The following is a 27,798-nucleotide window of genomic DNA, read 5'->3' on the forward strand; positions in this document are numbered from 1 at the left end:
AGAACATATTTGCATTCACGTATTATAGAATTTTATGGACCTCCTTATATAATAAAATCTAGCCTTTTAAAATATACTGACCACGTGTTCTCATTTATGAATTGACTATATAAATACTATTTATTATATTACCGTGTACGGATGCGCTAGGGAATATCTTTCCTATTTACCATAATCGATCTGAGGCATTTGGGGTGCCTCGCGCCCTTTCTCCAGCAGCAATGTACTAAGATATAGCACGTCTGATTAGCGTGATCTTATTTTCTATCTATCTAAAATTTTAAGGGCTTCCAGATCTACTGGAAATATATAAGCTGGCAGGCTGGGTCACTCAAAGGCAGACCCAGCAAGACTTGCCCGGCACAGCAGCAAGAGTAGTCTGTCAGCCAGTATGGCCGTGCAACCTCCAGTGATTGTTTCTTGTTATACTGCAATAAGTGGAAAATGCAATCCTGTATGAGAGAGACTGCTGAGTTGTACGTGTGACTTACTGTACTCTTTTGCTGTAGTTTGTCAGATGTAGCATGAGTCCTAGGACCTCATTCAGAGGCGGTCGTTAGTTGCAAGCGGTCGCACTGAATCAGGACGGCCGCTTGCATCCTGAACGGCCACCTCCTTGTCGATCGTTAAGCTGTGCTTTACCACCCACAGCTTAACGACCGACCAGGTTGATCAGGGCTTACGACCAGACCCTAAGGTTGGGTCTGGGCACTCGTAAGCCCCAGGGAGCTTTCTGCTCTGATGGAGCAGGAAGCTCCCCACTGACATCACCGATGATGGCAGTGCGGCCGCCCACAAAACGGTAGGCGTTCGTAAAGGAATGCCTCCGTTTTGGAAATCACCCCCCCCCCCCCCCGGCCCGCCTACCAGACGGGGGCAGCTGTCGATCTACATCGACAGCTGCCCCTTTGGTAATGAGCTCCAGGGCGACAGTTTCTCTGTCGTTCCGGGGCTTGCGCACGCGCAGAGCGGCCGCTGCGTGTGCGCAGGCCAAACCATCGAGTCGGTTATGAGCGCATCGGCGCTCGCAACCGACTCTGAATGAGGTCCCTAGTCCCTCCCCATAGTCATAAGAAAACCTGTATTATTAGAGTTACAGCTGAATAGTCACAGAATTTTATTTGATGTTGTTTATTAAACTACAATCTGAAAAAATAAATTGAGGCTAGGGGGTAAATTTACTAAAGTGAGAGTTTTTAGAAGTGGAGATGTTGCCCATAGCAACCAATCATATTCTAGCTATGATCTTCTAGAAGGTACTAGTTAAATGTTAAGTAGAATCTGATTGGTTGCTATGGACAACATCTCCACTTGTAAAAACTCTCTCTTTAGTAAATATACCCCTAGTTGTATCTTATTTGCTGGACTCTGAACCTGTTATTGGGTTGTGTTGGTTGATATGTGCCACCAACGATGCCAGGAGACGGCTATCCCGTTTCTGAAACCACCACTATTATAATGTGCATGGCATGTGGTGAAAGCAGGCAATGATTCTGCTTTGCTATTTTACATTGCCCATGTATCTTCCTAAACTTTGTGTAGCTGAAATGCTTCTTGGGCCATTGATAAAGACCCTTTACCCACCCAGCGACCCGGTTACTGTGCAGGAACAAGACAACGCTGCATCACAGGAAACTTACCCTGACTTTTGGCACCACCCTCCGCAGTGTATCCGTAGGATTCTGCCGTATGAGCACGGGCAGATTGGCCACAACACTGGTTCCCTGGATGTCTTGGCCGGAGCTGGAAGATCAAAACATTTTGGAGGTGAAAATAAAGCTCTTCGTATGATTTTTAAAGACTGCACCTATGTGATAAGGGAAACCCACCAAACAAATATCATACATTTAGTCTAGGGTGGAAAGGGCCTGATTCGGGATGACTGCATTGCCGATGTTTGTGCAGTTGAGGACATGTGCAGTTGCGCATATATTTGAATCGCGCTGCACATGTGTCGGAAGTTGGTTACTGACAGCGGTAACAGTGCGAATTGGACACAAGAGTGATTGACAGTCAGTGTGCGTTTGTGGGAGGTAATGGGGGGGCTAGTCAAACGCAGGCGTGTTGTGAGGCTTCCGTGGGCGCGTCGGAGACGGCTACTGCACCTGTGGTGGCAGTTGCACTGGCCCCGGATGCTAAGTTCCGGTGGACATTCTGAGCAACCGTGGGGTTGCATGGAAGATCGATGGTCCGACTGAAGGTGCATATGATGGTGCGTCTATGTACGCGAGCAGTGCATTAGAGGCGCAGCCGGTGAGCGTCTCTGCAGAGATTTCAGCGGCTGCGGCATTAGCATACATTCACAGTACCGCTGCATGCAAAGATACAGCAGCAGCTGTATTACCATCCACCTCTGAATCAGGCTCTATCTGAGATATATCCAATAACAAAATGCTGTTTATCTACACTTACCAGAAACACTGGTTCCTGCAATGTCCGAGCACTGCTAGAGGCAAGGGAGAGGGTTAACAGCACTGCTAGGGGCAGGAGAGAGGATTAACAGCACTGCTAGGGGCAGGGGAGAGGGTTAACAGCACTGCTAGGGGCAGGGGAGAGGATTAACAGCACTGCTAGGGGCAGGGGAGAGGATTAACAGCACTGCCAGGGGCAGGGGAGAGGATTAACAGCACTGTCAGGGGCAGGGGAGAGGATTAATAGCACTGCCAGGGGCAGGGGAGAGGATTAACAGCACTGCTAGGGGCAGGGGAGAGGGTTAACAGCACTGCTAGGGGCAGGGGAGAGGGTTAACAGCACTGCTAGGGGCAGGGGAGAGGATTAACAGCACTGCCAGGGGCAGGGGAGAGGATCAACAGCACTGCTAGGGGCAGGGGAGAGGATCAACAGCACTGCTAGGGGCAGGGGAGAGGATTAACAGCACTGCTAGGGGCAGGGGAGAGGGTTAACAGCACTGCTAGGGGCAGGGGAGAGGATTAACAGCACTGCTAGGGGCAGGGGAGAGGGTTATCAGCACTGCCAGGGGCAGGGGAGAGGATTAACAGCACTGCCAGGGGCAGGGAAGAGGATTCACAGCACTGCCAGGGGCAGGGGAGAGGATTAACAGCACTGCCAGGGGCAGGGGAGAGGGTTAACAGCACTGCCAGGGGCAGGGGAGAGGATTAACAGCACTGCCAGGGGCAGGGGAGAGGATTAACAGCACTGCCAGGGGCAGGAGAGAGGACTAACAGCACTGCTAGGGGCAGGGGAGAGGGTTAACAGCACTGCCAGGGGCAGGGGAGAGGATTAACAGCACTGCTAGGGGCAGGAGAGAGGATTAACAGCACTGCTAGGGGCAGGGGAGAGGATTAACAGCACTGCCAGGGGCAGGGGAGAGGATTAACAGCACTGCTAGGGGCAGGGGAGAGGATTAACAGCACTGCTAGGGACAGGGGAGAGGCTTAACAGCACTGCCAGGGGCAGGGGAGAGGATTAGCAGCACTGCTAGAGGCAAGGGAGAGGGTTAACAGCACTGCTAGGGGCAGGAGAGAGGATTAACAGCACTGTCAGGGGCAGGGGAGAGGGTTAACAGCACTGCTAGGGGCAGGGGAGAGGGTTAACAGCACTGCTAGGGGCAGGGGAGAGGATTAACAGCACTGCTAGGGGCAGGGGAGAGGATTAACAGCACAGCCAGGGGCAGGGGAGAGGATTAACAGCACTGCCAGGGGCAGGGGAGAGGATTAATAGCACTGCCAGGGGCAGGGGAGAGGATTAACAGCACTGCTAGGGGAAGGAGAGGGTCAACAGCACTGCTCGGGGCAGGGGAGAGGGTTAACAGCACTGCTAGGGGCAGGGGAGAGGATTAACAGCACTGCTAGGGGCAGGGGAGAGGATTAACAGCACTGCTAGGGGCAGGGGAGAGGATTAACAGCACTGCCAGGGGCAGGGGAGAGGATTAACAGCACTGCCAGGGGCAGGGGAGAGGATTAATAGCACTGCCAGGGGCAGGGGAGAGGATTAACAGCACTGCCAGGGGCAGGGGAGAGGATTAACAGCACTGCCAGGGGCAGGGGAGAGGGTTAACAGCACTGCTAGGGGCAGGGGACAGGGTTAGCAGCACTGCCAGGGGTAGGGGAGAGGGTTAACAGCACTGCTAGGGGCAGGGGAGAGGATTAACAGCACTGCCAGGGGCAGGGGAGAGGATTAACAGCACTGCCAGGTGCAGGAGAGAGGACTAACAGCACTGCTAGGGGCAGGGGAGAGGGTTAACAGCACTGCCAGGGGCAGGGGAGAGGATTAACAGCACTGCTAGGGGCAGGAGAGAGGATTAACAGCACTGCTAGGGGCAGGGGAGAGGATTAACAGCACTGCCAGGGGCAGGGGAGAGGATTAACAGCACTGCTAGGGGCAGGGGAGAGGATTAACAGCACTGCTAGGGGCAGGGGAGAGGATTAACAGCACTGCCAGGGGCAGGGGAGAGGATTAACAGCACTGCTAGGGGCAGGAGAGAGGATTAACAGCACTGCTAGGGGTAGGGGAGAGGGTTAACAGCACTGCTAGGGGCAGGGGAGAGGATTAACAGCACTGCCAGGGGCAGGGGAGAGGATTAACAGCACTGCCAGGTGCAGGAGAGAGGACTAACAGCACTGCTAGGGGCAGGGGAGAGGGTTAACAGCACTGCCAGGGGCAGGGGAGAGGATTAACAGCACTGCTAGGGGCAGGAGAGAGGATTAACAGCACTGCTAGGGGCAGGGGAGAGGATTAACAGCACTGCCAGGGGCAGGGGAGAGGATTAACAGCACTGCTAGGGGCAGGGGAGAGGATTAACAGCACTGCCAGGGGCAGGAGAGAGGATTAACAGCACTGCTAGGGGCAGGGGAGAGGATTAACAGCACTGCTAGGGGCAGGGGAGAGGATTAACAGCACTGCTAGGGGCAGGGGAGAGGATTAACAGCACTGCCAGGGGCAGGGGAGAGGATTAACAGCACTGCCAGGGGCAGGGGAGAGGATTAATAGCACTGCCAGGGGCAGGGGAGAGGATTAACAGCACTGCCAGGGGCAGGGGAGAGGATTAACAGCACTGCCAGGGGCAGGGGAGAGGGTTAACAGCACTGCTAGGGGCAGGGGACAGGGTTAGCAGCACTGCCAGGGGTAGGGGAGAGGATTAACAGCACTGCTAGGGGCAGGGGAGAGGATTAACAGCACTGCCAGGGGCAGGGGAGAGGATTAACAGCACTGCCAGGGGCAGGGGAGAGGATTAATAGCACTGCCAGGGGCAGGGGAGAGGATTAACAGCACTGCCAGGGGCAGGGGAGAGGATTAACAGCACTGCCAGGGGCAGGGGAGAGGGTTAACAGCACTGCTAGGGGCAGGGGACAGGGTTAGCAGCACTGCCAGGGGTAGGGGAGAGGGTTAACAGCACTGCTAGGGGCAGGGGAGAGGATTAACAGCACTGCCAGGGGCAGGGGAGAGGATTAACAGCACTGCCAGGTGCAGGAGAGAGGACTAACAGCACTGCTAGGGGCAGGGGAGAGGGTTAACAGCACTGCCAGGGGCAGGGGAGAGGATTAACAGCACTGCTAGGGGCAGGAGAGAGGATTAACAGCACTGCTAGGGGCAGGGGAGAGGATTAACAGCACTGCCAGGGGCAGGGGAGAGGATTAACAGCACTGCTAGGGGCAGGGGAGAGGATTAACAGCACTGCTAGGGGCAGGGGAGAGGATTAACAGCACTGCCAGGGGCAGGGGAGAGGATTAACAGCACTGCTAGGGGCAGGAGAGAGGATTAACAGCACTGCTAGGGGTAGGGGAGAGGATTAACAGCACTGCAAGAGGCAGGGGAGATAACAGCACTGCCAGGGGCAGAAGAAAGGATTAACAGCATTGCTAGGGGCAGGAGAGAGGATTAACAGCATTGCTAGGGGCAGGGGAGCGGATTAACAGCACTGCCAGGGGCAGGGGAGAGGACTAACAGCACTGCCAGGGGCAGGAGAGAGGATTAACAGCACTGCTAGGGGCAGGAGAGAGGATTAACAGCACTGCTAGGGGCAGGAGAGAGGATTAACAGCACTGCTAGGGGCAGGAGAGAGGATTAACAGCACTGCTAGGGGCAGGGGAGAGGATTAACAGCACTGCCAGGGGCAGGAGAGAGGATTAACAGCACTGCCAGGGGAAGGAGAGAGGATTAACAGCACTGCTAGGGGCAGCCTGACTCAGACATGGGAGTGGAACTTCCGCTCAGATAGGCGGAGGCTTCCATGGACCTGCCAGTCATCGGAGAAGGTATATGCAACATTTTCTTATTTGTCACAGCTCCTTAATTACACCAAGAGCTAGGTTTACAGTTTTACATTCAAATAAAGCACAGTTAGTATTAACGGTTTGTGGGCTGGAGTGTGGAAGGCCTGGTCGGCTGACTTTTCTGAAATCAATGCCACTTACTATGCGGTCAGTTGGTTCTGCTAAATTGCAAGAAATTAATTTAAAATTTTTTAATAGCTGATATATCACAGGATGTTCCATGGAGCTGTCCAAAATGCCATCGTTCCTCTGCAACCTTCGTACATAATGTGTGGCACTGTTCCAAAATTAAAAAGTTCTAGCGTAAAATTCATAATTTCATAGTGGATTTAACGGGAACCTTTTTTCGTGGGCACCATTGTTATTAGTTGATTTCACGGTCTGGATTCAAGCGTCCTTACCTAAGACATATCCCAATCCTCTCCATATTGATCACATTGGCCAGAAAGGCAATTTTACAAAAATGTCTTTCCCCGAACCCACCCTCAATCACTATGGTGAAATCAGATTTACTCTCTGCATTATATTTTGACAGACGTAAAGCCCAGGTTGACATAGAGAAAGCAGTTGCTCATTTCCACACATAAAATTGGAATTATATTTGCCATACTTACTTCCCACAATTTTGGAAACAAATTATGAAAATTTTTGAAAATACCTCTTGGTCCTTGATGCATAATCTTACTTGATTCTGTACCAATTTTTGTTTCAACATATTTATATCTGCATATACTGTACACACCTGTAACAGGACTTCTCCCTGACCTCTCCTAAATCCTAACCCCTAATCCCCCCCTCTCTGTTTCTTTTTCTTTTTTTATTATTTTCCGTTCTTCTTATTTCAGTTCATTAAAATATTTTTTTTTTAATTGTTATTGGAAGTTTGACACTGATGTAATTATCCCAGTCTCTTACTTATATGTTGAATAATCATTGCAATCACTATGCTACATATCTATGTATATTACATCATGCTACTATTTTCTTTATTGCTCTGATTGTACTACATTGTACCAATGTGATTTTATTTTTGTTGCCATAATACCAATAAAATAGTTTTAGAAGAAAAAAAAACAGAGCAGTTATCTTGTACAGTTATTGTTTTACAATAATATTGCTGCAGTATTGCCAGTTTATCTCACTATGGGGCCTATTCATCAACTCTAAAATAATGTTTTTAAGGACATTTTTCCTAATTACCGTTATTATAGTATTCATTAAGACACTTAACACAGGAGATATCACTGATATCTCCTGGTTAAGTCCGCCTGCGTTAATTTCCACACTCCCCATACATTAGTACATTAGTACATTAGTATGGGGATATGGAAATTATGCTATTCATCAAATTCCGAAAATGATGTATTTTCGGAATTTGATGGAGTTACTATCCGCCACTGTGAGGTGGCGTATAGCAGGTGACACTTGCTGACACGTGTTCTCCAGGAAGAACACAGTAAAGTTTAGAAAAATGTTTTTTTTTTATTTTCTAAACTTTACTGTGTTCTGCCTGGAAAACACAGTGTCAGAACAGCAGACGGAGCCGGAGGCCGCTGCAGTGGGCAGGTAAATCGGGGACGGGGGGGAGGTGAGCGGAGGGGGGGCACACAGAATTACCGCATCTGTAGGCAGTGCTGCGCATGCGCTGGTTTTACAGATGTAACAGCGCATGTGCAACACTGATTACAGCTGCGGTAAGTTAGTTTTCCCTGCCTGCTCTATCTATTTCCTGAAAAGCTGTCATCGCAAAAATGACAGCTTTTCGGAATAGATAGTTATAGGGAGGAGGAATGATGAATTCCTCCATGCGAGTTCTAAACCTAATTACCTCCAGAGATATTTTAGTTATGATGAATAGGCCCCAATATTGCCATTTAGATCCTGTTTCGCCACTTTCTTGTTTGAAAAGAAAACAAACAAATCCAGGAAGGAGTCCAGTCACCTGGAGATTAGCCAATGCCTTAGCTGGCTACTGGCACTGATCAGGACACATAACAGATCAGGAATTTTCTTCTTTGTAAAGTAACATTGTTCTTTCCTCAGCAGCGACCGAAAAGCCAAAGTCACTCTACAGCCAGTGTTCATTTTGTCGACAAAATCTTTGACTAAAAGTATTTGTTGACTCCAATTTTTTTTCAGGACTAAATTGTAAAAATAACTAAAATATAAACATTTTAATAACTAAAATTATGACGAAACCTGTGTTCGGTTTTAAATAAGCGACTAAGGGCCTAATTCACTACCGATCGCAACTGCAATTGTAATAGCGATTACGCACGCAGTCTCACTGCAATAGTAAGCTAATCCATTGCTCCGCCCCTGGTCTGACCTTTACTCAGGAATTGCATTGCAGTGGCTAATTTACACACGCCCCTGCAACGGCGTTCAAACGCCCTGGCACGCCTGCGTTTCACCGACCACCTCCCTCCCCCGTCACCACCCACAAACGGCACTTCCTGTCAATCACTCTGCGATGGGTCTGCGTGGTCACTGTGAAGAATGCAACAATCGCCCAATTGCGTGCGTAATTGCAGTTGCGATCGGTCGTGAATCAGGTCCTAAGACTAAAACTAAGGGCCTGATTCAGAGCCGGACGCAATTAGCGCTCGCTCGTCCAGAAAACAGGGGTGGCTATTCAAATCAACCGTTCGCTCTTTGCGGTCTGTTCACGCCTCTAGGTCTGAACGAGCGAACAAAACTTGCGGTCGTATTTTGAAAAAATACGCCCCCTGGCCGCACGCATCCTACGTCATGTCCGCTATTTATTAGATTAATCGAGTACATCGACCAGCGTATGTACTGCTCGCTATTCTTGGGGTTGGTTTTTGCTACCACAATTTTGCGAGCAGTTCTGGCTATAAAATAACCCAGTGACGTGGTCAATGACGCTGCTATATTAATTATGCACACCCATAAAACGCCCGTTTTGACCTTTAAGCACGCCTGCGTTCGGATCTCCACTCCCCGTTTTCAAGCACCTTCCCCCGTTACCACCCACATACGCCTCCTCCTGTCACTCAAATTATCAGGCATTCGCTATTTTGCGAGCACGTGAATTTCGGCCGCACTGACTGGTTCACGCATGCGTATAACGATCCGTACGCATGCGCAGTTGGGCAAACATCGCTCGGAGCGAACCAGCGGCCGCTTACGAGTGGCTCTGAATCAGGCCCCAAGTCTAAAATCCTTGTCAAAATTAACACTGGTTCTAACAAACTTAAGGCATTAATTTGTATAACACATTCTCATGAGCCCAGATGACTAAACACATACTGTAGCTACAGGTATCCGGATTTCAAGCTCTCAAGGGAATTTTAGAGAAAAGTTCTTCAGTAAAATTTATTACAGTCTCATTAAACTGTTTGCAACAATTATGACTAAAACATTGATGAAAATTAGAATAAAATGAAAACTGAGCTTCACTGACTGAATCTCAACTAAAACAAAGCAAAAAAGAGAGACTAAAATGTGACTTTAAATAAACCAAATACAATTTTAAATAAGTGACTAAGGGGTCTATTCATGATGTTAATTAACATTCTAACTCACCGCAAGCACCGGAGCAATTCATCACTGCTCCGCTGCGGAGACAGCGGATCCGAAAATCAGCTGTCCCTGCGAGCGGCTTTGCTGCTCCTTTTGGAGCAGCGACACTAGTGCACATGCACACAAGAGCCCCGGCATCCGGCGGAAGGAGCCAGTCAGGGACGGAGGGATCCGAAAGCATCCCACTTCGCAACTCGGGACTCCTTCCCATAGAGAAGGAGCGGGTTTGCGAGCCGGAAGCAGGAGCACTTGCCATCTGTAGATTAGTTTGGATTGCAAAACGTTATTGCATTTATATATTACCAGTAATTTGGAGTTGTGCACCTGAGAGCTGTCTGTTTCTGTGCCAACAGGTGTAACTACCCTTTTTTCAATACTCTCCCCATTATACTTTTTAAAATACAACAAAGCTGCTGAATGTACAGGGTCTTCCCTGTGCGTAGTAGAGGCATTAGGCAGAGGCTGTCAGTAACTGTGATGGTGGAGACATGTTTGGGGAGTGGGGAGGGGTCTGCATTAATGGGACAAATACGTAACATGTGATATGTTTGACAATAGCTTAAATCATTTCAGATAAAGGGGCCTATTCATTAAACATAAAAATTCTCTGGAGATAATTAGCTTTAGAACTCTCATGGAGTTCTAGCTAATTATAGGTGGAATTCATCATTCCTCCTCCCCATAAGTATCTATTCCGAAAAGCTGTCATTTTTGCGATGACAGCTGTTCGGGAAATAGATACTTTTCCTGCCTACACTACCTTATCGCGTCTGGAAACAGTGCTGCGCATGCGCTGTTACATCTGTAATACCAGCGCATGCGCAGCACTGCCTACAGATGCGTTAAGTTAAGTTTGTGAAGCAAAGAGTAGTGTGAGGCACTGGAGCAAAGAGTAGTGTGAGGCACTGGAGCAAAGAGTAGTGTGAGGCACTGGAGCAAAGAGTAGTGTGAGGTGCGGGAGCAAAGGTTAGTGTGAGGCACTGGAGCAAAGAGTAGTGTGAGGCACTGGAGCAAAGGGTAGAGTGAGGCACTGGAGCAAAGAGTAGTGTGAGGCACTGGAGCAAAGAGTAGTGTGAGGCACTGGAGCAAAGAGTAGTGTGAGGCACTGGAGCAAAGAGTAGTGTGAGGCACTGGAGCAAAGAGTAGTGTGAGGCACTGGAGCAAAGAGTAGTGTGAGGCACTGGAGCAAAGAGTAGTGTGAGGCACTGGAGCAAAGAGTAGTGTGAGGCACTGGAGCAAAGGGTAGAGTGAAGCACGGGATGGAGCGACAGGGGGGTGTCTATGTTTGGGTGGGGGGAATGGCATAGATGGGGTGGGGTCAGCCATAGAGGGTGTGGGGCCAAGTGGGAGGGTGAAGACTGGGGTGACTCGAGTCTGTTAACATATTTTATATACGAGTATTTAAATATACCGTTAAACAATGAATACACAGTGATAGGGCTGTAGGTAAGGGGGTGTGAGGCAGAAAGGTGGTGTAGGAAAGGGGTGTGAAGCAGAAAGGTTGTGTAGGAAAGGGGTGTGAGGCAGAAAGGTGGTGTAGGAAAGGGGTGTGAAGCAGAAAGGTTGTGTAGGAAAGGGGTGTGAGGCAGAAAGGTGGTGTAGGAAAGGGGTGTGAGGCAGAAAGGTGGTGTAGGAAAGGGGTGTGAGGCAGAAAGGTGGTGTAGGAAAGAGGTGTGAGGCAGAAAGGTGGTGTAGAAAAGGGGGTGTAAGGCAGAAAGGTGGTGTAGGAAAGGGGTGTGAAGCAGAAAGGTGGTGTAGGAAAGGGGTGTGAAGCAGAAAGGTTGTGTAGGAAAGGGGTGTGAGGCAGAAAGGTGGCGTAGGAAAGGGGTGTGAGGCAGAAAGGTGGTGTAGGAAAGGGGGTGTGAGGCAGAAAGGATATATAGGAAAGGGGTGTGAGGCAGGAAGGTTGTGTAGGAGAGGGGTGTGAAGCAGAAAGGTGGTGTAGGAAAGGGGTGTGAGGCAGAAAGGTGGTGTAGGAAAGGGGTGTGAGGCAGAAAGGTGGTGCAGGAAAGGGTTGTGAAGCAGAAAGGTGGTGCAGGAGAGCGGTGTGAGGCAGAAAGGTGGTGTAGGAAAGGAGGTGTGAGGCATAAAGGTGGTGTAGGAAAGGGGTGTGAGGCAGAAAGGTGGTGTAGTAAAGGGGTGTGAGGCAGAAAGGTGGTGTAGGAAAGGGGTGTGAGGCAGAAAGGTGGTGTAGGAAAGGGGTGTGAGGCAGAAAGGTGGTGTAGGAAAGGGGTGTGAGGCAGAAAGGTGGTGTAGGAAAGGGGTGTGAAGCAGAAAGGTTGTGTAGGAAAGGGGTGTGAAGCAGAAAGATTGTGTAGGAATTGGAAAGGGGTGTGAGGCAGAAAGGTGGTGTAGGAAAGGGGTGTGAGGCAGAAAGGTGGTGTAGGAAAGGGGTGTGAGGTAGAAAGGTGGTGTAGGAAAGGGGTGTGAGGCAGAAAGGTGGTGTAGGAAAGGGGTGTGAGGCTGAAAGGTGGTGTAGGAAAGGGGTGTGAGGCAGAAAGGTGGTGTAGGAAAGGGGTGTGAGGCAGAAAGGTGTTGTAGGAAAGGGGTGTGAGGCAGAAAGGAGGTGTAGGAAAGGGGTGTGAGGCAGAAAGGTTGTGCAGGAAAGGGGGTGTGAGGCATAAAGGTGGTGTAGGAAAGGGGTGTGAGGCAGAAAGGAGGTGTAGGAAAGGGGTGTGAGGCAGAAAGGTTGTGCAGGAAAGGGGGTGTGAGGCATAAAGGTGGCGTAGGAAAGGGGTGTGAGGCAGAAAGGTGGTGTAGGAAAGGGGTGTGAGGCAGAAAGGTGGTGTAGGAAAGGGGTGTGAGGCAGAAAGGTGGTGTAGGAAAGGGGTGTGAGGCAGAAAGGTGGTGTAGGAAAGGGGTGTGAGGCAGAAAGGTGGTGTAGGAAAGGGGTGTGAGGCAGAAAGGTGGTGTAGGAAAGGGGTGTGAGGCAGAAAGGTGGTGTAGGAAAGGGGTGTGAAGCAGAAAGGTTGTGTAGGAGAGGGGTGTGAGGCAGAAAGGTTGTGTAGGAAAGGAGGTGTGAGGCAGAAAGGTGGTGTAGGAAAGGGGTGTAAGGCAGAAAGGTTGTGTAGGAATGGGGGTGTGAGGCAGAAAGGTGGTGTAGGAAAGGGGTGTGAGGCAGAAAGGTGGTGTAGGAAAGGGGTGTGAAGCTGAAAGGTGGTGTAGGAAAGGGGTGTGAGGCAGAAAGGTTGTGCAGGAAAGGGGGTGTGAGGCATAAAGGTGGTGTAGGAAAGGGGTGTGAGGCAGAAAGGTTGTGCAGGAAAGGGGGTGTGAGGCATAAAGGTGGTGTAGGAAAGGGGTGTGAGGCAGAAAGCTTGTGCAGGAAAGGGGGTGTGAGGCATAAAGGTGGTGTAGGAAAGGGGTGTGAGGCAGAAAAGTGGTGTAGGAAAGGGGTGTGAGGCAGAAAGGTGGTGTAGGAAATGGGTGTGTGGCAGAAAGGTGGTGTAGGAAAGGGGTGTGAGGCAGAAAGGTGGTGTAGGAAAGGGGTGTGAGGCAGAAAGGTGTTGTAGGAAAGGGGTGTGAGGCAGAAAGGAGGTGTAGGAAAGGGGTGTGAGGCAGAAAGGTTGTGCAGGAAAGGGGGTGTGAGGCATAAAGGTGGTGTAGGAAAGGGGTGTGAGGCAGAAAGGAGGTGTAGGAAAGGGGTGTGAGGCAGAAAGGTTGTGCAGGAAAGGGGGTGTGAGGCATAAAGGTGGTGTAGGAAAGGGGTGTGAGGCAGAAAGGTGGTGTAGGAAAGGGGTGTGAGGCAGAAAGGTGGTGTAGGAAAGGGGTGTGAGGCAGAAAGGTGGTGTAGGAAAGGGGTGTGAGGCAGAAAGGTGGTGTAGGAAAGGGGTGTGAGGCAGAAAGGTGGTGTAGGAAAGGGGTGTGAGGCAGAAAGGTGGTGTAGGAAAGGGGTGTGAGGCAGAAAGGTGGTGTAGGAAAGGGGTGTGAAGCAGAAAGGTTGTGTAGGAGAGGGGTGTGAGGCAGAAAGGTTGTGTAGGAAAGGAGGTGTGAGGCAGAAAGGTGGTGTAGGAAAGGGGTGTAAGGCAGAAAGGTTGTGTAGGAAAGGGGGTGTGAGGCAGAAAGGTGGTGTAGGAAAGGGGTGTGAGGCAGAAAGGTGGTGTAGGAAAGGGGTGTGAAGCTGAAAGGTGGTGTAGGAAAGGGGTGTGAGGCAGAAAGGTTGTGCAGGAAAGGGGGTGTGAGGCATAAAGGTGGTGTAGGAAAGGGGTGTGAGGCAGAAAGGTTGTGCAGGAAAGGGGGTGTGAGGCATAAAGGTGGTGTAGGAAAGGGGTGTGAGGCAGAAAGCTTGTGCAGGAAAGGGGGTGTGAGGCATAAAGGTGGTGTAGGAAAGGGGTGTGAGGCAGAAAAGTGGTGTAGGAAAGGGGTGTGAGGCAGAAAGGTGGTGTAGGAAAGGGGTGTGTGGCAGAAAGGTTGTGTAGGAAAGGGGTGTGAGGCAGAAAGATTGTGTAGGAAAGGGGTGTAAAGCAAAAAGGTTGTGTAGGAAAGGGGGTGTAAGGCAGAAAGGTGGTGTAGGAAAGGGGTGTGAGGCAGAAAGGTGGTGTAGGAAAGGGGTGTGAGGCAGAAAGGTGGTGTAGGAGAGGGGTGTGAGGCAGAAAGGTTGTGTAGGAAAGAGGTGTGAGGCACAGAAAGGTGGTGTAGGAAAGGGGTGTGAGGCAGAAAGGTGGTGTAGGTTGGGGGTGTAAAGAATAAAAAGAAATTTAAAACACAACAAAAAAAACCACTGTTAAAATAAAAAATTATTACACCATAAAGAGACAGAAGGAAAATGGAAAAAAACAACAACAATGCATTCTGGGCCTGATTCAGCAAGGAACGCAAGCACTTGGCCGATTTTTCCGAACTGCGCATGCGCGAACTAGCCAGTGCGATTGGGTAAGTGTACGCAGACCACCTCTGACATTGATTGATAGGAAGTGCCGTTTTTGCGTGGTGACGGGGGGTGGTCGGGCAAAAGCAGGCGTGCCTGTGCGTTAGAACGCCTGTGCATAAATTAGCCTCTGCTGTGCCGCACGCAGTGATGAGACTCTGTGCACACAGGAAGTTGCCAAGATCCTGCGCGAGGTCTAGTCAACCACTATTATGCAAATATGGCCGATGATACTCGATGTTACCGATGTTTACGCTATCTTGCGTACTGATCAGGCTGTGAGTAAAGGGAGATGGACGGCTTAATATAGGGCTGGGCGTCTGCATCTTGTGCTGCTGTCTCCGTGCGTATGCATTGATTAGCATATCCTCGCAGCGGCCAGATGCGTGAGTCTGCATCCGTGCGTTCCTTGCTGAATCAGGCCCTCTGGCTGCTTGGGACCCAGTGAATGACAGGTACACAATACTAGTGTAATAATAAGAATAATGTACAATGCAGCCTAATGTTAACCATGTCTTTGGGGTTCCAGCTAAAGAAGAGTCAGACACTGTCCCCTGCATACTACTTGTGTTTCCAGCTTTCGGATACACTTACCAGTGACACTGCTGATAGCAGGAACAACATGCTCACCACAGTACGCCAACGTGCCCCCGGAGCACTCACAGCGCCATTACAACCACCCAGGTGGCATGACTGCTGTACATAATGTCATTTTATTGTGCTACATATGTTTCCTCAGACACGTGACTCATGTCTCATTGTCCCCCGTTGAATTGATAGTGGGTGTTGTCATGAACATGAACATAGCTTCAGCCCCCAGCATAGCTGCCTCCTCTGTGTGTGGGAGGGAGACGCATGGTAATACAAAGCTGTACTATGCTGTGTATCTCTGACGAATGCATTAGTGATAGCAGCTCATAACTATCTATTCGGGGGAAGGGGAGGTAGACCCCACCTGCTCTCCGCACAAATACTACTAACACTAACTACATGCACAGACAGACACAGAAGAGGGACGGACTGGAAGGGAAGATGGACACTGAAATCCCAAATAAGTGCAGCATAGTTTTATATATATATAGTAGTAATTGGCATAAAAAATAGTCAGTACAGGTAATATTTGTCATTTTGTCCTACAATGAATAGGTATGCTGTGTCCCAAGTGAAATTCGCTAGACAAACGGGTGTGTTTATTTAGAGGCGATAATCCCTTTTAGAGTTAAGCTAGGTACACGTAGGACCATATATTGGACGATTTGTCATTTTGAAGCGAAACGCAAAAACAAACATCATCCAGTTTGTATGCACTATAGTGCGCTCCCATGCGTCGTTTATCGTAACTTCAGATCAGCCTTCACAGCGAGCCAATCTAAAGATACGGTGGCCGACACCATTCTTCTGGATGCAGGCGGGGGAATGATATATCGGGTGGCCGTACACCAGACTGTGCAGTGTGTAGAGACCGTCCGATATATCGTGCCACAGCATCTGTCGGTGCTGAGTACACACATCGTCTAGTGAGTACACGGCTTTAGGGTATCTCCCAATGCATGATAAGGTTACTGACGACTACTGGCGTAGAAACTATTCGTCAGAATCCTTTTATCGCTATCGGCAACTCACGATGGTAATAGCAGGGACAAAAAGCTGAAGAAAAAAAAACAAATTACATATTTTTTTCATATTTTTCTTGAATTGTTTTTTTGTTGTTGTGCTGAAAGTAAACTGGAATACCATGCTGGGGCTGCGAGTTTACTGCGCACGTATGAAAAGGTAAAGGTGGTTCTCGCATGGGCAAATGCATCCATATTGGCTGGCAAAGCGGCAAGAGGAAATCTTTGTTATCACAGCATCTTCATAAATAGATCCAAATGTATTGGTGTTTAGTCTCTGCATGAGAACTAACAGGTAAGTGCCGCCTCGTGCAAGTACTTCTAATCATCAGAGCTGTAACTAGACTTTTTGGTGCCCTGTGCCAGGGAGAGCATTGGTGACCCCCCCCCCCCAATCATTTTTTATACAGGGACATAAGATAGCACACCTGGGAGAGGGTCATGGCCTCATGGGGAAGGCCCAGGGAAGAGATAGGAGAGGCCAGGAGATGCTGGGGATATATAGAGACATAATATAGTGCACCTGAGAGAGGCCCATGGCCTCATGGGGAAGGGCCAGGGAAGAGATAGGGGAGGCCAGGAGACGCTGGGGATAAATAGGGACATAATATAGTGCACCTGAGAGAGGGCCATGGCCTCATGGGGAAGGGCCAGGGAAGAGATAGGGGAGGCCAGGAGATGCTGGGGATAAATAGGGACATAATATAGTGCATCTGAGAGAGGGCCATGGCCTCATGGGGAAGGGTCAGGGAAGAGATAGGGGAGGCCAGGAGATGCTGGGGATAAATAGGGCCATAATATAGTGCACCTGAGAGAGGGCCATGGCATCATGGGGAAGGACCAGGGAAGAGATAGGGGAGGCCAGGAGATGCTGGGGATAAATAGGGACATAATATAGTGCACCTGAGAGAGGGCCATGGCCTCATGGGGAAGGGCCAGGGAAGAGATAGGGGAGGCCAGGAGATGCTGGGGATAAATAGGGCCATAATATAGTGCACCTGAGGGAGGGCCATGGCCTCATGGGGAAGGGCCAGGGAAGAGATAGGGGAGGCCAGGAGATGCTGGGGATAAATAGGGCCATAATATAGTGCACCTGAGAGAGGGCCATGGCCTCATTAGGAAGGACCAGGGAAGAGATAGGGGAGGCCAGGAGATGCTGGGGATATATAGAGACATAATATAGTGCACCTGAGAGAGGCCCATGGTCTCATGGGGAAGGGCCAGGGAAGAGATAGGGAGGCCAGGAGATGCTGGGGATAAATAGGGACATAATATAGTGCACCTGAGAGAGGGCCATGGCCTCATGGGGAAGGACCAGGGAAGAGATAGGGGAGGCCAGGAGATGCTGGGGATAAATAGGGACATAAAATAGTGCACCTGAGAGAGGGCCATGGCCTCATGGGGAAGGGCCAGAGAAGAGATAGGGGAGGCCAGGAGATGCTGGGGATAAATAGGGACATAATATAGTGCACCTGAGAGAGGACCATGGCCTCATGGGGATGGGCCAGGGAAGAGATAGGGGAGGCCAGGAGATGCTGGGGATAAATAGGGCCATAATATAGTGCACCTGAGAGAGGGCCATGGCATCATGGGGAAGGGTCAGGGAAGAGATAGGAGAGGCCAGGAGATGCTGGGGATAAATAGGGACATAATATAGTGCACCTGAGAGAGGGCCATGGCCTCATGGGGAAGGGCCAGGGAAGAGATAGGAGAGGCCAGGAGACGCTGGGGATGAAATAAGAGGAAGCTACAAGTGAGAATGATAATAAACAGGAAAAGTGACAGGCCCACACAGTACCCCCTGCCCTGCAGTGCCCTGTGCCATGGCACTGGTCGCAATACCCTAGTTACGGCCTTGACTGTAATCATACCGGGCCTAGTTCAGAAGTGCACACTGATGGCACGTAATTCCGATGTTCATGTAGCTGACCGATTAGTTGCTACTGCGCATTCGCAAGATATTCAGCAAAACCGGGAGTGTGTATGCACAAATGCGCTGGTGCATACGTGACCACTGGTATTAGAAGTGGTCACGTATGCAAGGGAACACAATGGGCGTTGCTGGGTAGTGACTGAGAGGTGGCGTGAACTTAACGCACACAAATTTGTCATGCTGGCGTAATATGGGAGTGTCGTGGGCATGTCAGTGACAGCGGCTGAGGTTCTCAAACGCAGAGACACAGCCACAGAGGCCTCGCTCAGATAGAGGCGCTGCACCTGCCCTAATTGCCGATGGTGCATGTGACGATGGGCCGATGACGGAGTGTCTTGAATCCCTGGCGGTGTTACACCGTGCAGCATCGCTGAGAGTGGACGTCTCAGGGCTGGCACATTCAGGTGCACGCTGGTACATAAGGGGAAGGCAGAAAGTAGCATTTGCATATTATTGTCGCCACGGACCAGCAAATAGAAGCAGCCGTGGCAGCGAGTGCCTGCACCCCGAGTCAGGTCCTTTGAGTCAGTTAGTCATCTCCTGCTCATCATTAGTAGGTGGGTACAGAGCAAACTGTACTCAAACAGATCACCATTATATTATGCTCACAGTAGGACAGATAAGCGGATTGGTGTGCGGAACTTGTTGGAGCTAATGATTTGTCGCTTGTCTAACTGTATAAATAAGGACCAGTGGCAAAGAGTATATCATACATGCCAACTGGGCCCAGCAGCAAAAAGTATATCATACATGCCAACTGGGCCCAGCAGCAAAGAGTATATCATACATGCCAACTGGGCCCAGCAGCAAAGAGTATATCATACATGCCAACTGGGCACAGCAGCAAAGACTATATCATACATGCCAACTGGGCCCAGCAGCAGAGAGTATATCATACATGCCAACTGGGCCCAGCAGCAAAAAGTATATCATACATGCCAACTGGGCCCAGCAGCAGAGAGTATATCATACATGCCAACTGGGCCCAGCAGCAAAAAGTATATCATACATGCCAACTGGGCCCAGCAGCAGAGAGTATATCATACATGCCAACTGGGCCCAGCAGCAGAGAGTATATCATACATGCCAACTGGGCCCAGCAGCAGAGAGTATATCATACATGCCAACTGGGCCCAGCAGCAAAGAGTATATCATACATGCCAACTGGGCCCAGCAGCAAAGAGTATATCGTACATGCCAACTGGGCCCAGCAGCAAAAAGTATATCATACATGCCGATTTTCCAGGAGGGTGCAGCAAGATCGGTGCTGCAGGAAGTGTGACGATGGCAATGATGGGCGGTGTGGGGGCGCAATCATTGCGGATCCGCCCTCCGCTACACAATGTTGAGATTACCGGAATTGTAAAGCGGGGGCAGGGTTATGATGACGCGATTCAGTGTGAATTCCCCCAGCAGCACAGAGTATATCAGGAGATGAGTGATGTGTTAGTGAGGACCGGGCTGCATGTGACAGGAGCAGTGACATGATATGAGGAGGCAAGTGAAGGCAGCAGGAAGCCACAGACTGAAGCTGGCCACACTAGTTGATTGGTTGGAATGAAAATCTGGTAATGTATGGGAGTAACTGACAATCAGCAATTTGCTCCCAAACACTGAAAAATGGACAAATACAGTTGTTTGAACAAATAGTTTAGATCAAACATTTAACAAACTTGTCTGATGACTATTTTCATCTGTTTTCTGGCATTTAGGAGCAAATTGCTGATCATCAGTTACTCCCATCCGTTACCAGATTTTTATTCCAACCAATCAACAAGTTGGCTGGTTGGATGTAAGTTGGTCTAGTGTGTGGCCAGCTTTATATACTAGAAGGAGCAGTGGGCCCGATTCAGACCCATTTGCTAGCAAGCGTTCGCTCGTAGCTGGCGATGTTTTGCATTGTGTGCATGCATCGCAGTCCGTGTGCACAAACTAATCCAATCTATCGGGAAGCGTACGCTCGCCCAGCATAGACAGCCCGGCTCTTTGGATCTCATATTGAGAGTCGACAGCAACTGATTCCAAATGGAAATGTCACACCTAGAATCAACTCCAGATCTTTTACTAATGAAATAGCGAGGGAATAGCCCACACCTGTCCATGAAATAGCTTTTGAGTTGATAGTCCCATTACTTTTGGCCCCTTAAAAAGTGGGAGACACATATAGAAACCGTTGTAATTCCTACACCGTTCACCTGATTTGGATGTAATTACCCTCAAATTATATCTGAAAGTCTGCAGGTAAATCACATCTTGTTTGTTTCATTTCAATGCCATTGTGGTGGTGACTAGAGGCCAAAATATGAAAATTCTGTAATGTCCCAATATTTATGCACCTGACTGTACATGAGATGCTGAGATTGCCAAATACGACTACAAGGTTATAATCATCAATTTTCCTGCCTGTCTCTTGTAATTGATCGGGGCGAGCTGCCCTTGCAGTAGGTGCACAGAGGGGACTAATGAGGCAGAAATAAATGATTATTAATGCACTTCAGTTTCCTGAGAGGAATTTTGCCAATGCCAATAAAAACAAAATAGAAACTTGTGATGCAACAAGCGACTGTCAGATAGAGGGCATCACGTTAATGTGCTGAGTCACAGAGCATAAGCTGACTTATGAGAGCTAAAGTTTACTGAAGTAAAGGTCTGATCCTGCAGGACATTCTTGCAGATGGGATCTACACATGCATGACCTGGTTAGCCAGTTCTGACATGTAATGTGTAACTGAAAGCCCAGACCTGCGCAATGCATGACCACTACCGTACGCAACTGCATATGCAATAGCCATTACGCACGCAGTTCAACGGCGATAGTATGTTAATTCATTGCGATCGTTATTCCCTCGCAGCACTACACAAGGACGCCCACTTTACTTACCACAAATCCGTAAGACTGCGAAAACATCGGTACAATCAAGTACCATCGCAGCCGCACGCACACTTGCACAAGCCCTGACCTTACTCTGAAATTGCTAACTTCCATGCACGCTATCAGTCCTCAGCCTGCGTATGCCATAGCAGTGGATAATTTATGTACGCCCCGGCAATGGCGTTGAAATGCACTGGCACGCCTGCCTACACCCGATCACACCCCATCACCACCCACAAACGGCACGTCCTGTCAATCACTCTGCGATGGGTCTGCGTAGTCACTGCGATCGCAGTCCTGATCGGAATAGCTAGTTTGCGCACAGGCACAGCGATGCATGTGCACAACGCAACAATCGGCCAATTGCGTGCGTAATCGCAGTTGCATGCGCTAGTGAATCAAGCTTCACGGTTATTAGTTATTTCTTAAACATGTGACAAATATAAATTATAGATCATTGGGTACAGCTTTTGTATCAGATTAAGTCAATTTTGTGGTGTCTGTTTTTGCAACAAATATGTATATCCCCAAAATATCACCCAATTCTTCACTAAGGGGTATATTTACTAAAGTGAGAGTTTTTAGAAGTGAGTTTTAGAAAAGATGTTGCCTATAGCAACCAATCAGATTCTACCTAATATTTAACTAGCACCTTCTAGAAGATAATAGCTAGAATGTGATTGGTTGCTATGGGCAACATCTCTTCTAAAACTCACTTCTAAAAACTCTCACTTTAGTAAATTTACCCCTAAAACTTAAGGTCTACCTCCTTTACGCAAGAATGTTTATCTCATCTGTACATTAAAATGCATGTTGTAACATTACTGTTGGAATTGATGAGGAAAGCCCCCTGTATAGCCCTCCACCACTCTTCTCTTTGGCTCCAGACACACATGTCGGGGGTTGATGCAGAGTGAGTCGTACACGTAGCTTAAGCTCATGCGCAATTGCAAAATCGTTCGTATCTTGCACAAAAAAGCGTAACGGGGATGGGAAGAGGCAATATCACATAGGCAAAGTTCAGTGAGGGCGTGTTCACGAAAATTCGGCTCCTGATGATGAAGATTTATGGGTATATATATATACGTTTATTAGGAGGTTATCTATTGCACCTGCTATTGCGCAGATGTATGTACACACACCAATGATAATGGGGCATAGACGCTACCCTCTAATATCAGGGCCCAGATAATCTCTTATCACCACTCTAAACAAATGACAGTGGATCTATTTCAAGGGAATTAGCGAAGCAGAAAGACTTTGGGCCTGATTCATTACCGATCGCAACTGCGATTACACATGCAATCGGTGGATTGTTGTTTACTGCACATGCCTATACAACGCAATGTGCGTGCGCGAACCGGCCACTGCGATCAGGACTGCAGATCTATCGCAGAGTGATTGACAGGAAGTGCCGTTTGTGGGAGGTGAAGGGGGGGTGGTCGGGTAAACGCAGGCGTGACAGTGCGTTTCAACGCTGTTGCAGGAGCGTGCAAAAATTATCCACTGCGATGCCATACACAGCCTGAGGCCTCATAGCGTGCAATGAAGTTAGCAATTTCTGAGTAAGGTCAGAGCTTGTACAAGTGTGCGTGAGGCTGCGATGGTACTCACTGTTACCGATGGTCTTGCAGTCTTGCTAAGTATTACGGATGTGTGTAAGGTAATGTGAGCGTCCCTGTGTAGTGCTGCGAAGGCATAGCGATCGCAATGGATTAGCATATCATCGCAGCCAGACTGCGTGCATAATCGTAGCCGCAAACGCAGTTGCGATCTGTAGTGAATCAGGCCCTTTGACAGTAGAAAATCAAATAATAATTGATACAATTTTCTCCTTTACTTCTGTGTGTTATGTATGTATGTGTGTATGTATGTGTACATGTATGTATGTGTTTGTGGGCAGGATATTATTATTATTATTATTATTATTATTATTAATATTTTATATTTAAACTTTAGCATTAGTAATAAGTTTGCTCAGTTCATTCTTCAATTCAAAAATACAAAACAAGTTATAAGCTTTCCCCAAATAGTCATCATACATAACAAGGATAAGATGGAAACATCTAAATAAACATTATAAAAGCCATCCGTACAGTACAAGCCGCTGTTTACAACCTGAATGGTTACATTGCTCTTCAATTCTCTAAGATCTCTATGTAATTGCATCTTTCTGATGGTCTGGAGATGTCATCTCTCCCGAGTCACCCATATGTGGCATAGCAGCAACATACCATGACTGTGGCTATCTATTATATAAACAGCTTAAATCCTTAAATTCTGCCTTGCAATTGCAAACTAGAGATGAGGGAAGGCTTCAGGGTTGGACGTAGGATCTGTAGTTTTCAGTGCACGCTCCTGGGAGGTAACAGGGTCGAGCGTAGGGTCTGTAGATTTCAGTGCACGCTCCTGGGAGGTAACAGGGTTGGACGTAGGATCTGTAGATTTCAGTGCATGCTCCTGGGAGGTAACAGGGTCGAGCGTAGGGTCTGTAGATTTCAGTGCACGCTCCTGGGAGGTAACAGGGTTGGACGTAGGATCTGTAGATTTCAGTGCACGCTCCTGGGAGGTAACAGGGTCAAGCGTAGGGTCTGTAGATTTCAGTGGGTGCTCCTGGGAGATAATAGGGTCGGACACAGAGTCTGGAAGATTTCAATGGGCGCTCCTTGGAGGTAACAGGGGGGTGGCTGAGCAGAAGCGGGCGTATTCCCATCAGCGGCTGCGTCCAAAGACGCACATCCACTCACACAAGAGGCCATGGTCATACAGAGAAACTGCACCTGTCATAAGGCTGCTACAAGTTTCATTGGTGCGACCGATGGTGTCTAAAGAGGCAGAGAGACAGAAATGCACCACTGCAAGGCCCTGCAAGTGGGCGTCTTAAGTAATAGCAAATGAATACGTGTCTGCGTGTCTCTCTGAATCCGGCTCTCAGTAATACATTGTATTGAACTCTCATTGTAGATCTCCAGAGCCAGACGTAAGGAGGATAAGCAGCTCGGTGGATAATGTGGGACAATCACAATAAATCACAATCACAATCACAATAAATCTTCTCTACTCTAAGCTTAAAAAAATAAAAGCAGTTTATTTCCAGGACACAAATACAGACAAGTAACTAAGGGGGTCATTCACACCCGCTTACCCCAATGCGCATGCGCACAACGGAGGGAGCTCCGTCGTGCGCATGCGCGAGACCCGGACAGCGACAGCCAAGCTGTCGCTCCGTGTCTCGCACCAAAGGGGGCGTGCTGTCGATGGTGACTGACAGCACGCCCCCTTTGGTGGGCGTGCCAGGGGCATGGCCGCCAGACAGAGGCGTTCCCATGGGAACGCCTACCGTCTGGGTCCGGCCCCACTGACATCAGTGATGTCAGTGGGAGTGATTTTGGCTCTGATAGAGCCAAAATCACTGCAGGGCTTGCGGTCAACGAGACCCTACCGCAGGGTCTCGTCGCAAGCCCGATGGTCGCGATGGTCTTGGCCATCGCGACCATCTTTTTGGCCGCTCGCATATGCTGTGGGTGGTCACCCACAGCTATGCGAGCGGCCAGGAGGACGCTCCATTTGTAGGTAGGAGGGCCCTGATTCAGAGCGAGCGCTCTGGTCAGAGCGTCCGGCTCTGAATCAGGCCCTAAGCCTGTCCACAAGATAACACTGAACACAATAGGCAATACTAGTTTCTGCTGCTAACAATTACTTGTTGGTTATTAAGGATATTCCACGTATTTAGAATATTCTATAATATCCTATTATATTCTATTCAAATAGGATTTTGAAAGAACCAAAAAGCTTTGCTATACAAGTCCAAATATTAATCCCAAAATATAAAGGATGATATCCTCGCTTTACTTTCTATAAGTGCTCAGTAATATGTAAGGGACAAGTAATGGTGCATATAGAAACTTTCTTCTCTGAACTTACAGAACTACCAGTAGTGGAAGCTGCCAAACAGAATAAAATGATTTATGATTGAATGGAATTAATAGACTTCTGTACATAAGCCCTGATTATTATCTGCCATGCCTCCGTGTGGCTCTGTCTCTTGTGATCACAAATAGTCTAATACCTAATACCAGACATCTATAAAATGTTGCTCATTTTTGCTTTGCACATAAACACACCTTCATTACACGGCCTAGAGAAGTGGACCCGTCAGTACCAGCCAGAGCTGTAACTAGACTTTTTGGTGCCCTGGGCCAGAAAGAGCATTGGCGCCCCTCACCGCCCCCTATTTCTCACATATGGACTGAAGACACGTGCCTGAAAAAAGGGTGTAGCCTCATGGGGAAGGGCCATGATAAATCTGATTTGTCCCAAACGATGATGAAGGGGTAACGATCCCTTTGTACCACTGTTATCCAGGTGTCACTGCCAAATACAGTGTGAATGCAATGGCTGCAGTGATGATACACTATAATGATGCAGTGTAACTCACCAGCTCTAGATGTAGGAGAGCGCTGGTGAAGCTGCAGCTGCAGCAGGATTTGTCTATCAGAGCAGCGGTGCACAAGCCTGGAGCCGGCAGTGTAGATCACCGACTGACTGTATAGAAAAAGCTTGTAGTGTATATGCAGCAAATATCAGCGGCCGGGGGATCCGTGTTTGCACCCTGCGCTGGCAGTTGAACTCATCGGCAAGGGTAACACCTGGGTTAGGAATCAGTGGATGTGTTCAGGGCTGCCATAAGAAATTGTGGGTCAGATACAGTGGCGTATCTACAATGGGTGCAGGGTGTGCGGGGCACACGGGCCCCCGGGTACAGGGGGACCCCGCACCGCACACCCTGCACGCATATTATTTTAAACTTACCTGTCAGTGGTCCCGCGGCAGGTCTCAGCGTTGCTTGCTAGGGGCACTACAAGGGGGCACTTCAAGGGGAGGGGACTACAAGGGGGCACTATATAAAGGGCACTGCATAGGGGGTACCACTACTGGGGGCACTGCATATGGGGTACCACTACTGGGGGCACTATATAAGGGGCTTACTACTGGGGGCACTGCACAGGGGGGACCCCTACTGGGGGAACTATATAAGGGGCTTACTACTGGGGGCACAAGGGGCATTGCACAGGGGGGACCACTACTGGGGGGCACTGTATAAGGGGCACTGCATAGGGGGGATCACTACTGGGGGCACTAGTGGAGGCCTGCATAAGGGGGTCTTCTCCTGGGGCACAGGAGGGCACTGCATATGGGCACCACTACAGGGGGATGCCCCTAATCTTTATTTTTACTTTACATTAATCCCATATGGGCCCGCCTCCTCCCTGGAACACTTGAGGGGAGGGGGGCGCCGTAGCACACACGTGCTCCGGGCACCCTGGCTACATGCTACTCCTCTGCCAGGGCCGCCTGCTGCATTTGCCCCCCAAGCTAAAAGTTGCCTACCAGCCCCTGGCTCTGATCACATTCATAAAGGATGATTACAGGTGCAGTTTAATAAGATGACAACTGATTGAGGTAACAGCTGAACTGGACCCTTCAGTCCTACTGCTTTTGCTCTGCCAAACCTGAGCTATCTGGATATTCCACATTCGCTTCATGTGGAATTATGCTGAACCTGCCACAATATATAATATAAACCCCCCACTAAAATTCTGATGCTACAGCCTACCAGGTCTTAGGTTTATTGAACCAGGTAGAACAATAAGGTGGTATAGAGACACAGGGATGAACAGATACTATACCAATGCTGGAGCAGCCTGGAGCTTAGGGGTATTGCTGGGCATTGTAGTGCTCCAGCTGCAGGATGTTATATGACCTGGTTGTCAGTGGTGCTATGCTCCTTAGTAATAGCAGTGGTATAGGGTACTTGCGGTACTCTGTAGAGCGGTATGTGGCTCATATGGCTGAGAGTCTTATAGGGTACATCCAGCCTCCTGGAACACTGGGGAAAAAAGATGCGCCAACGCTGGTGTAGGTTGGAGGTCAGGCCTCCTGCTAAGCCGTGGTGGGTCCTAGAGACCGCCAGCTCTGCTGCTCTATGGATCTGAGGCAGTGCAGAGCCTTTAAACAGCACATTTTGTACTTTTTACATGAAGCTGAGGAGAAGAAGTCCTCGGGTAAGGCAGTGCTCCCTTTGCAAGATCAATATTTAGAGGAAACTGACATGGCTGTCACAGCAAAAGAAAAAGGTCTCTCTCCTGGAAACATTCGGCTTCTGGTTGTTTGCAGGAGAGGGCTGTGTAGACTGATCTTTCAATCTGAGCTAGTCAGTCACTAACGGGGAGATGTATTAATGGCGACATCGCCGTTGCGGTACATCCCCCCCGACTTCGCGTACATACCGCGGTGTATGTACCAAGGATTTCGCAAAGGACAGCTCTCTCGATGCGATGCTGCCAGGCAGAGGGACTTCCAGGTTGAACACCCAGAAGTCCTTCTGCGCGCTGCGGGCCGCGGGGGCTCATGGGAGGGATCCGATCGGATCCCTCCCAGCCCCGAGCGTCGCGCTAAGAAGCCCATAGGCTTCTATTGGGTAACGCCACCTGAAGGTGGCGTTACCTAGCGACGCGAAGCAGCAGAATGCAGCGCATTCTGCTGCTTAATACATACGGGGAATGCGGTAAAACCCCCGAAAACTGCATTTTCGGGGGTTTTACCGCATTTTGCCGTTAATACATCTCCCCCTAAACTCCTTATTGATCATGTGATGGCAGAGAAAGAATTATGTAATGAAGTTCCAAATCTCTCCATATACTACATTATACTGTATGTGATAAATCACTAATATC

General features: G+C 49.2%; 1 protein-coding gene across 4 annotated transcripts in view; it reads right to left on the reverse strand.

Annotated features, from left to right (window-relative positions):
- The window catches only part of PPP4R4 (protein phosphatase 4 regulatory subunit 4), a 211,696-nt gene that overhangs the window by 96,327 nt on the left and 87,571 nt on the right, over positions 1 to 27,798 (reverse strand). Inside the window, exons 1-2 of one of the 4 annotated variants that reach the window (XM_088464389.1) lie at positions 19,545 to 19,663; positions 1,641 to 1,743 (exon numbers count right to left, since the gene is read on the reverse strand). The exons of 1 other annotated variant lie outside the window; for it this stretch is intronic. Coding sequence is in view for 1 of the 3 variants with exons in the window: in XM_088464385.1 (XP_088320511.1) it covers positions 1,641 to 1,743 (103 nt within the window). In the remaining 2 variants the exon portion in view is untranslated. Of the gene's footprint in view, positions 1 to 1,640; positions 1,744 to 15,237; positions 15,327 to 19,544; positions 19,664 to 27,798 lie in introns of those variants that run through there. 2 more of the 4 variants (XM_088464386.1, XM_088464385.1) reach the window with 2 other exon arrangements.

Source organism: Taudactylus pleione, unplaced genomic scaffold (assembly GCF_031769625.1).
Source record: "Taudactylus pleione unplaced genomic scaffold, aTauple2 ptg001661l, whole genome shotgun sequence".
NCBI lineage: Eukaryota > Metazoa > Chordata > Amphibia > Anura > Myobatrachidae > Taudactylus > Taudactylus pleione.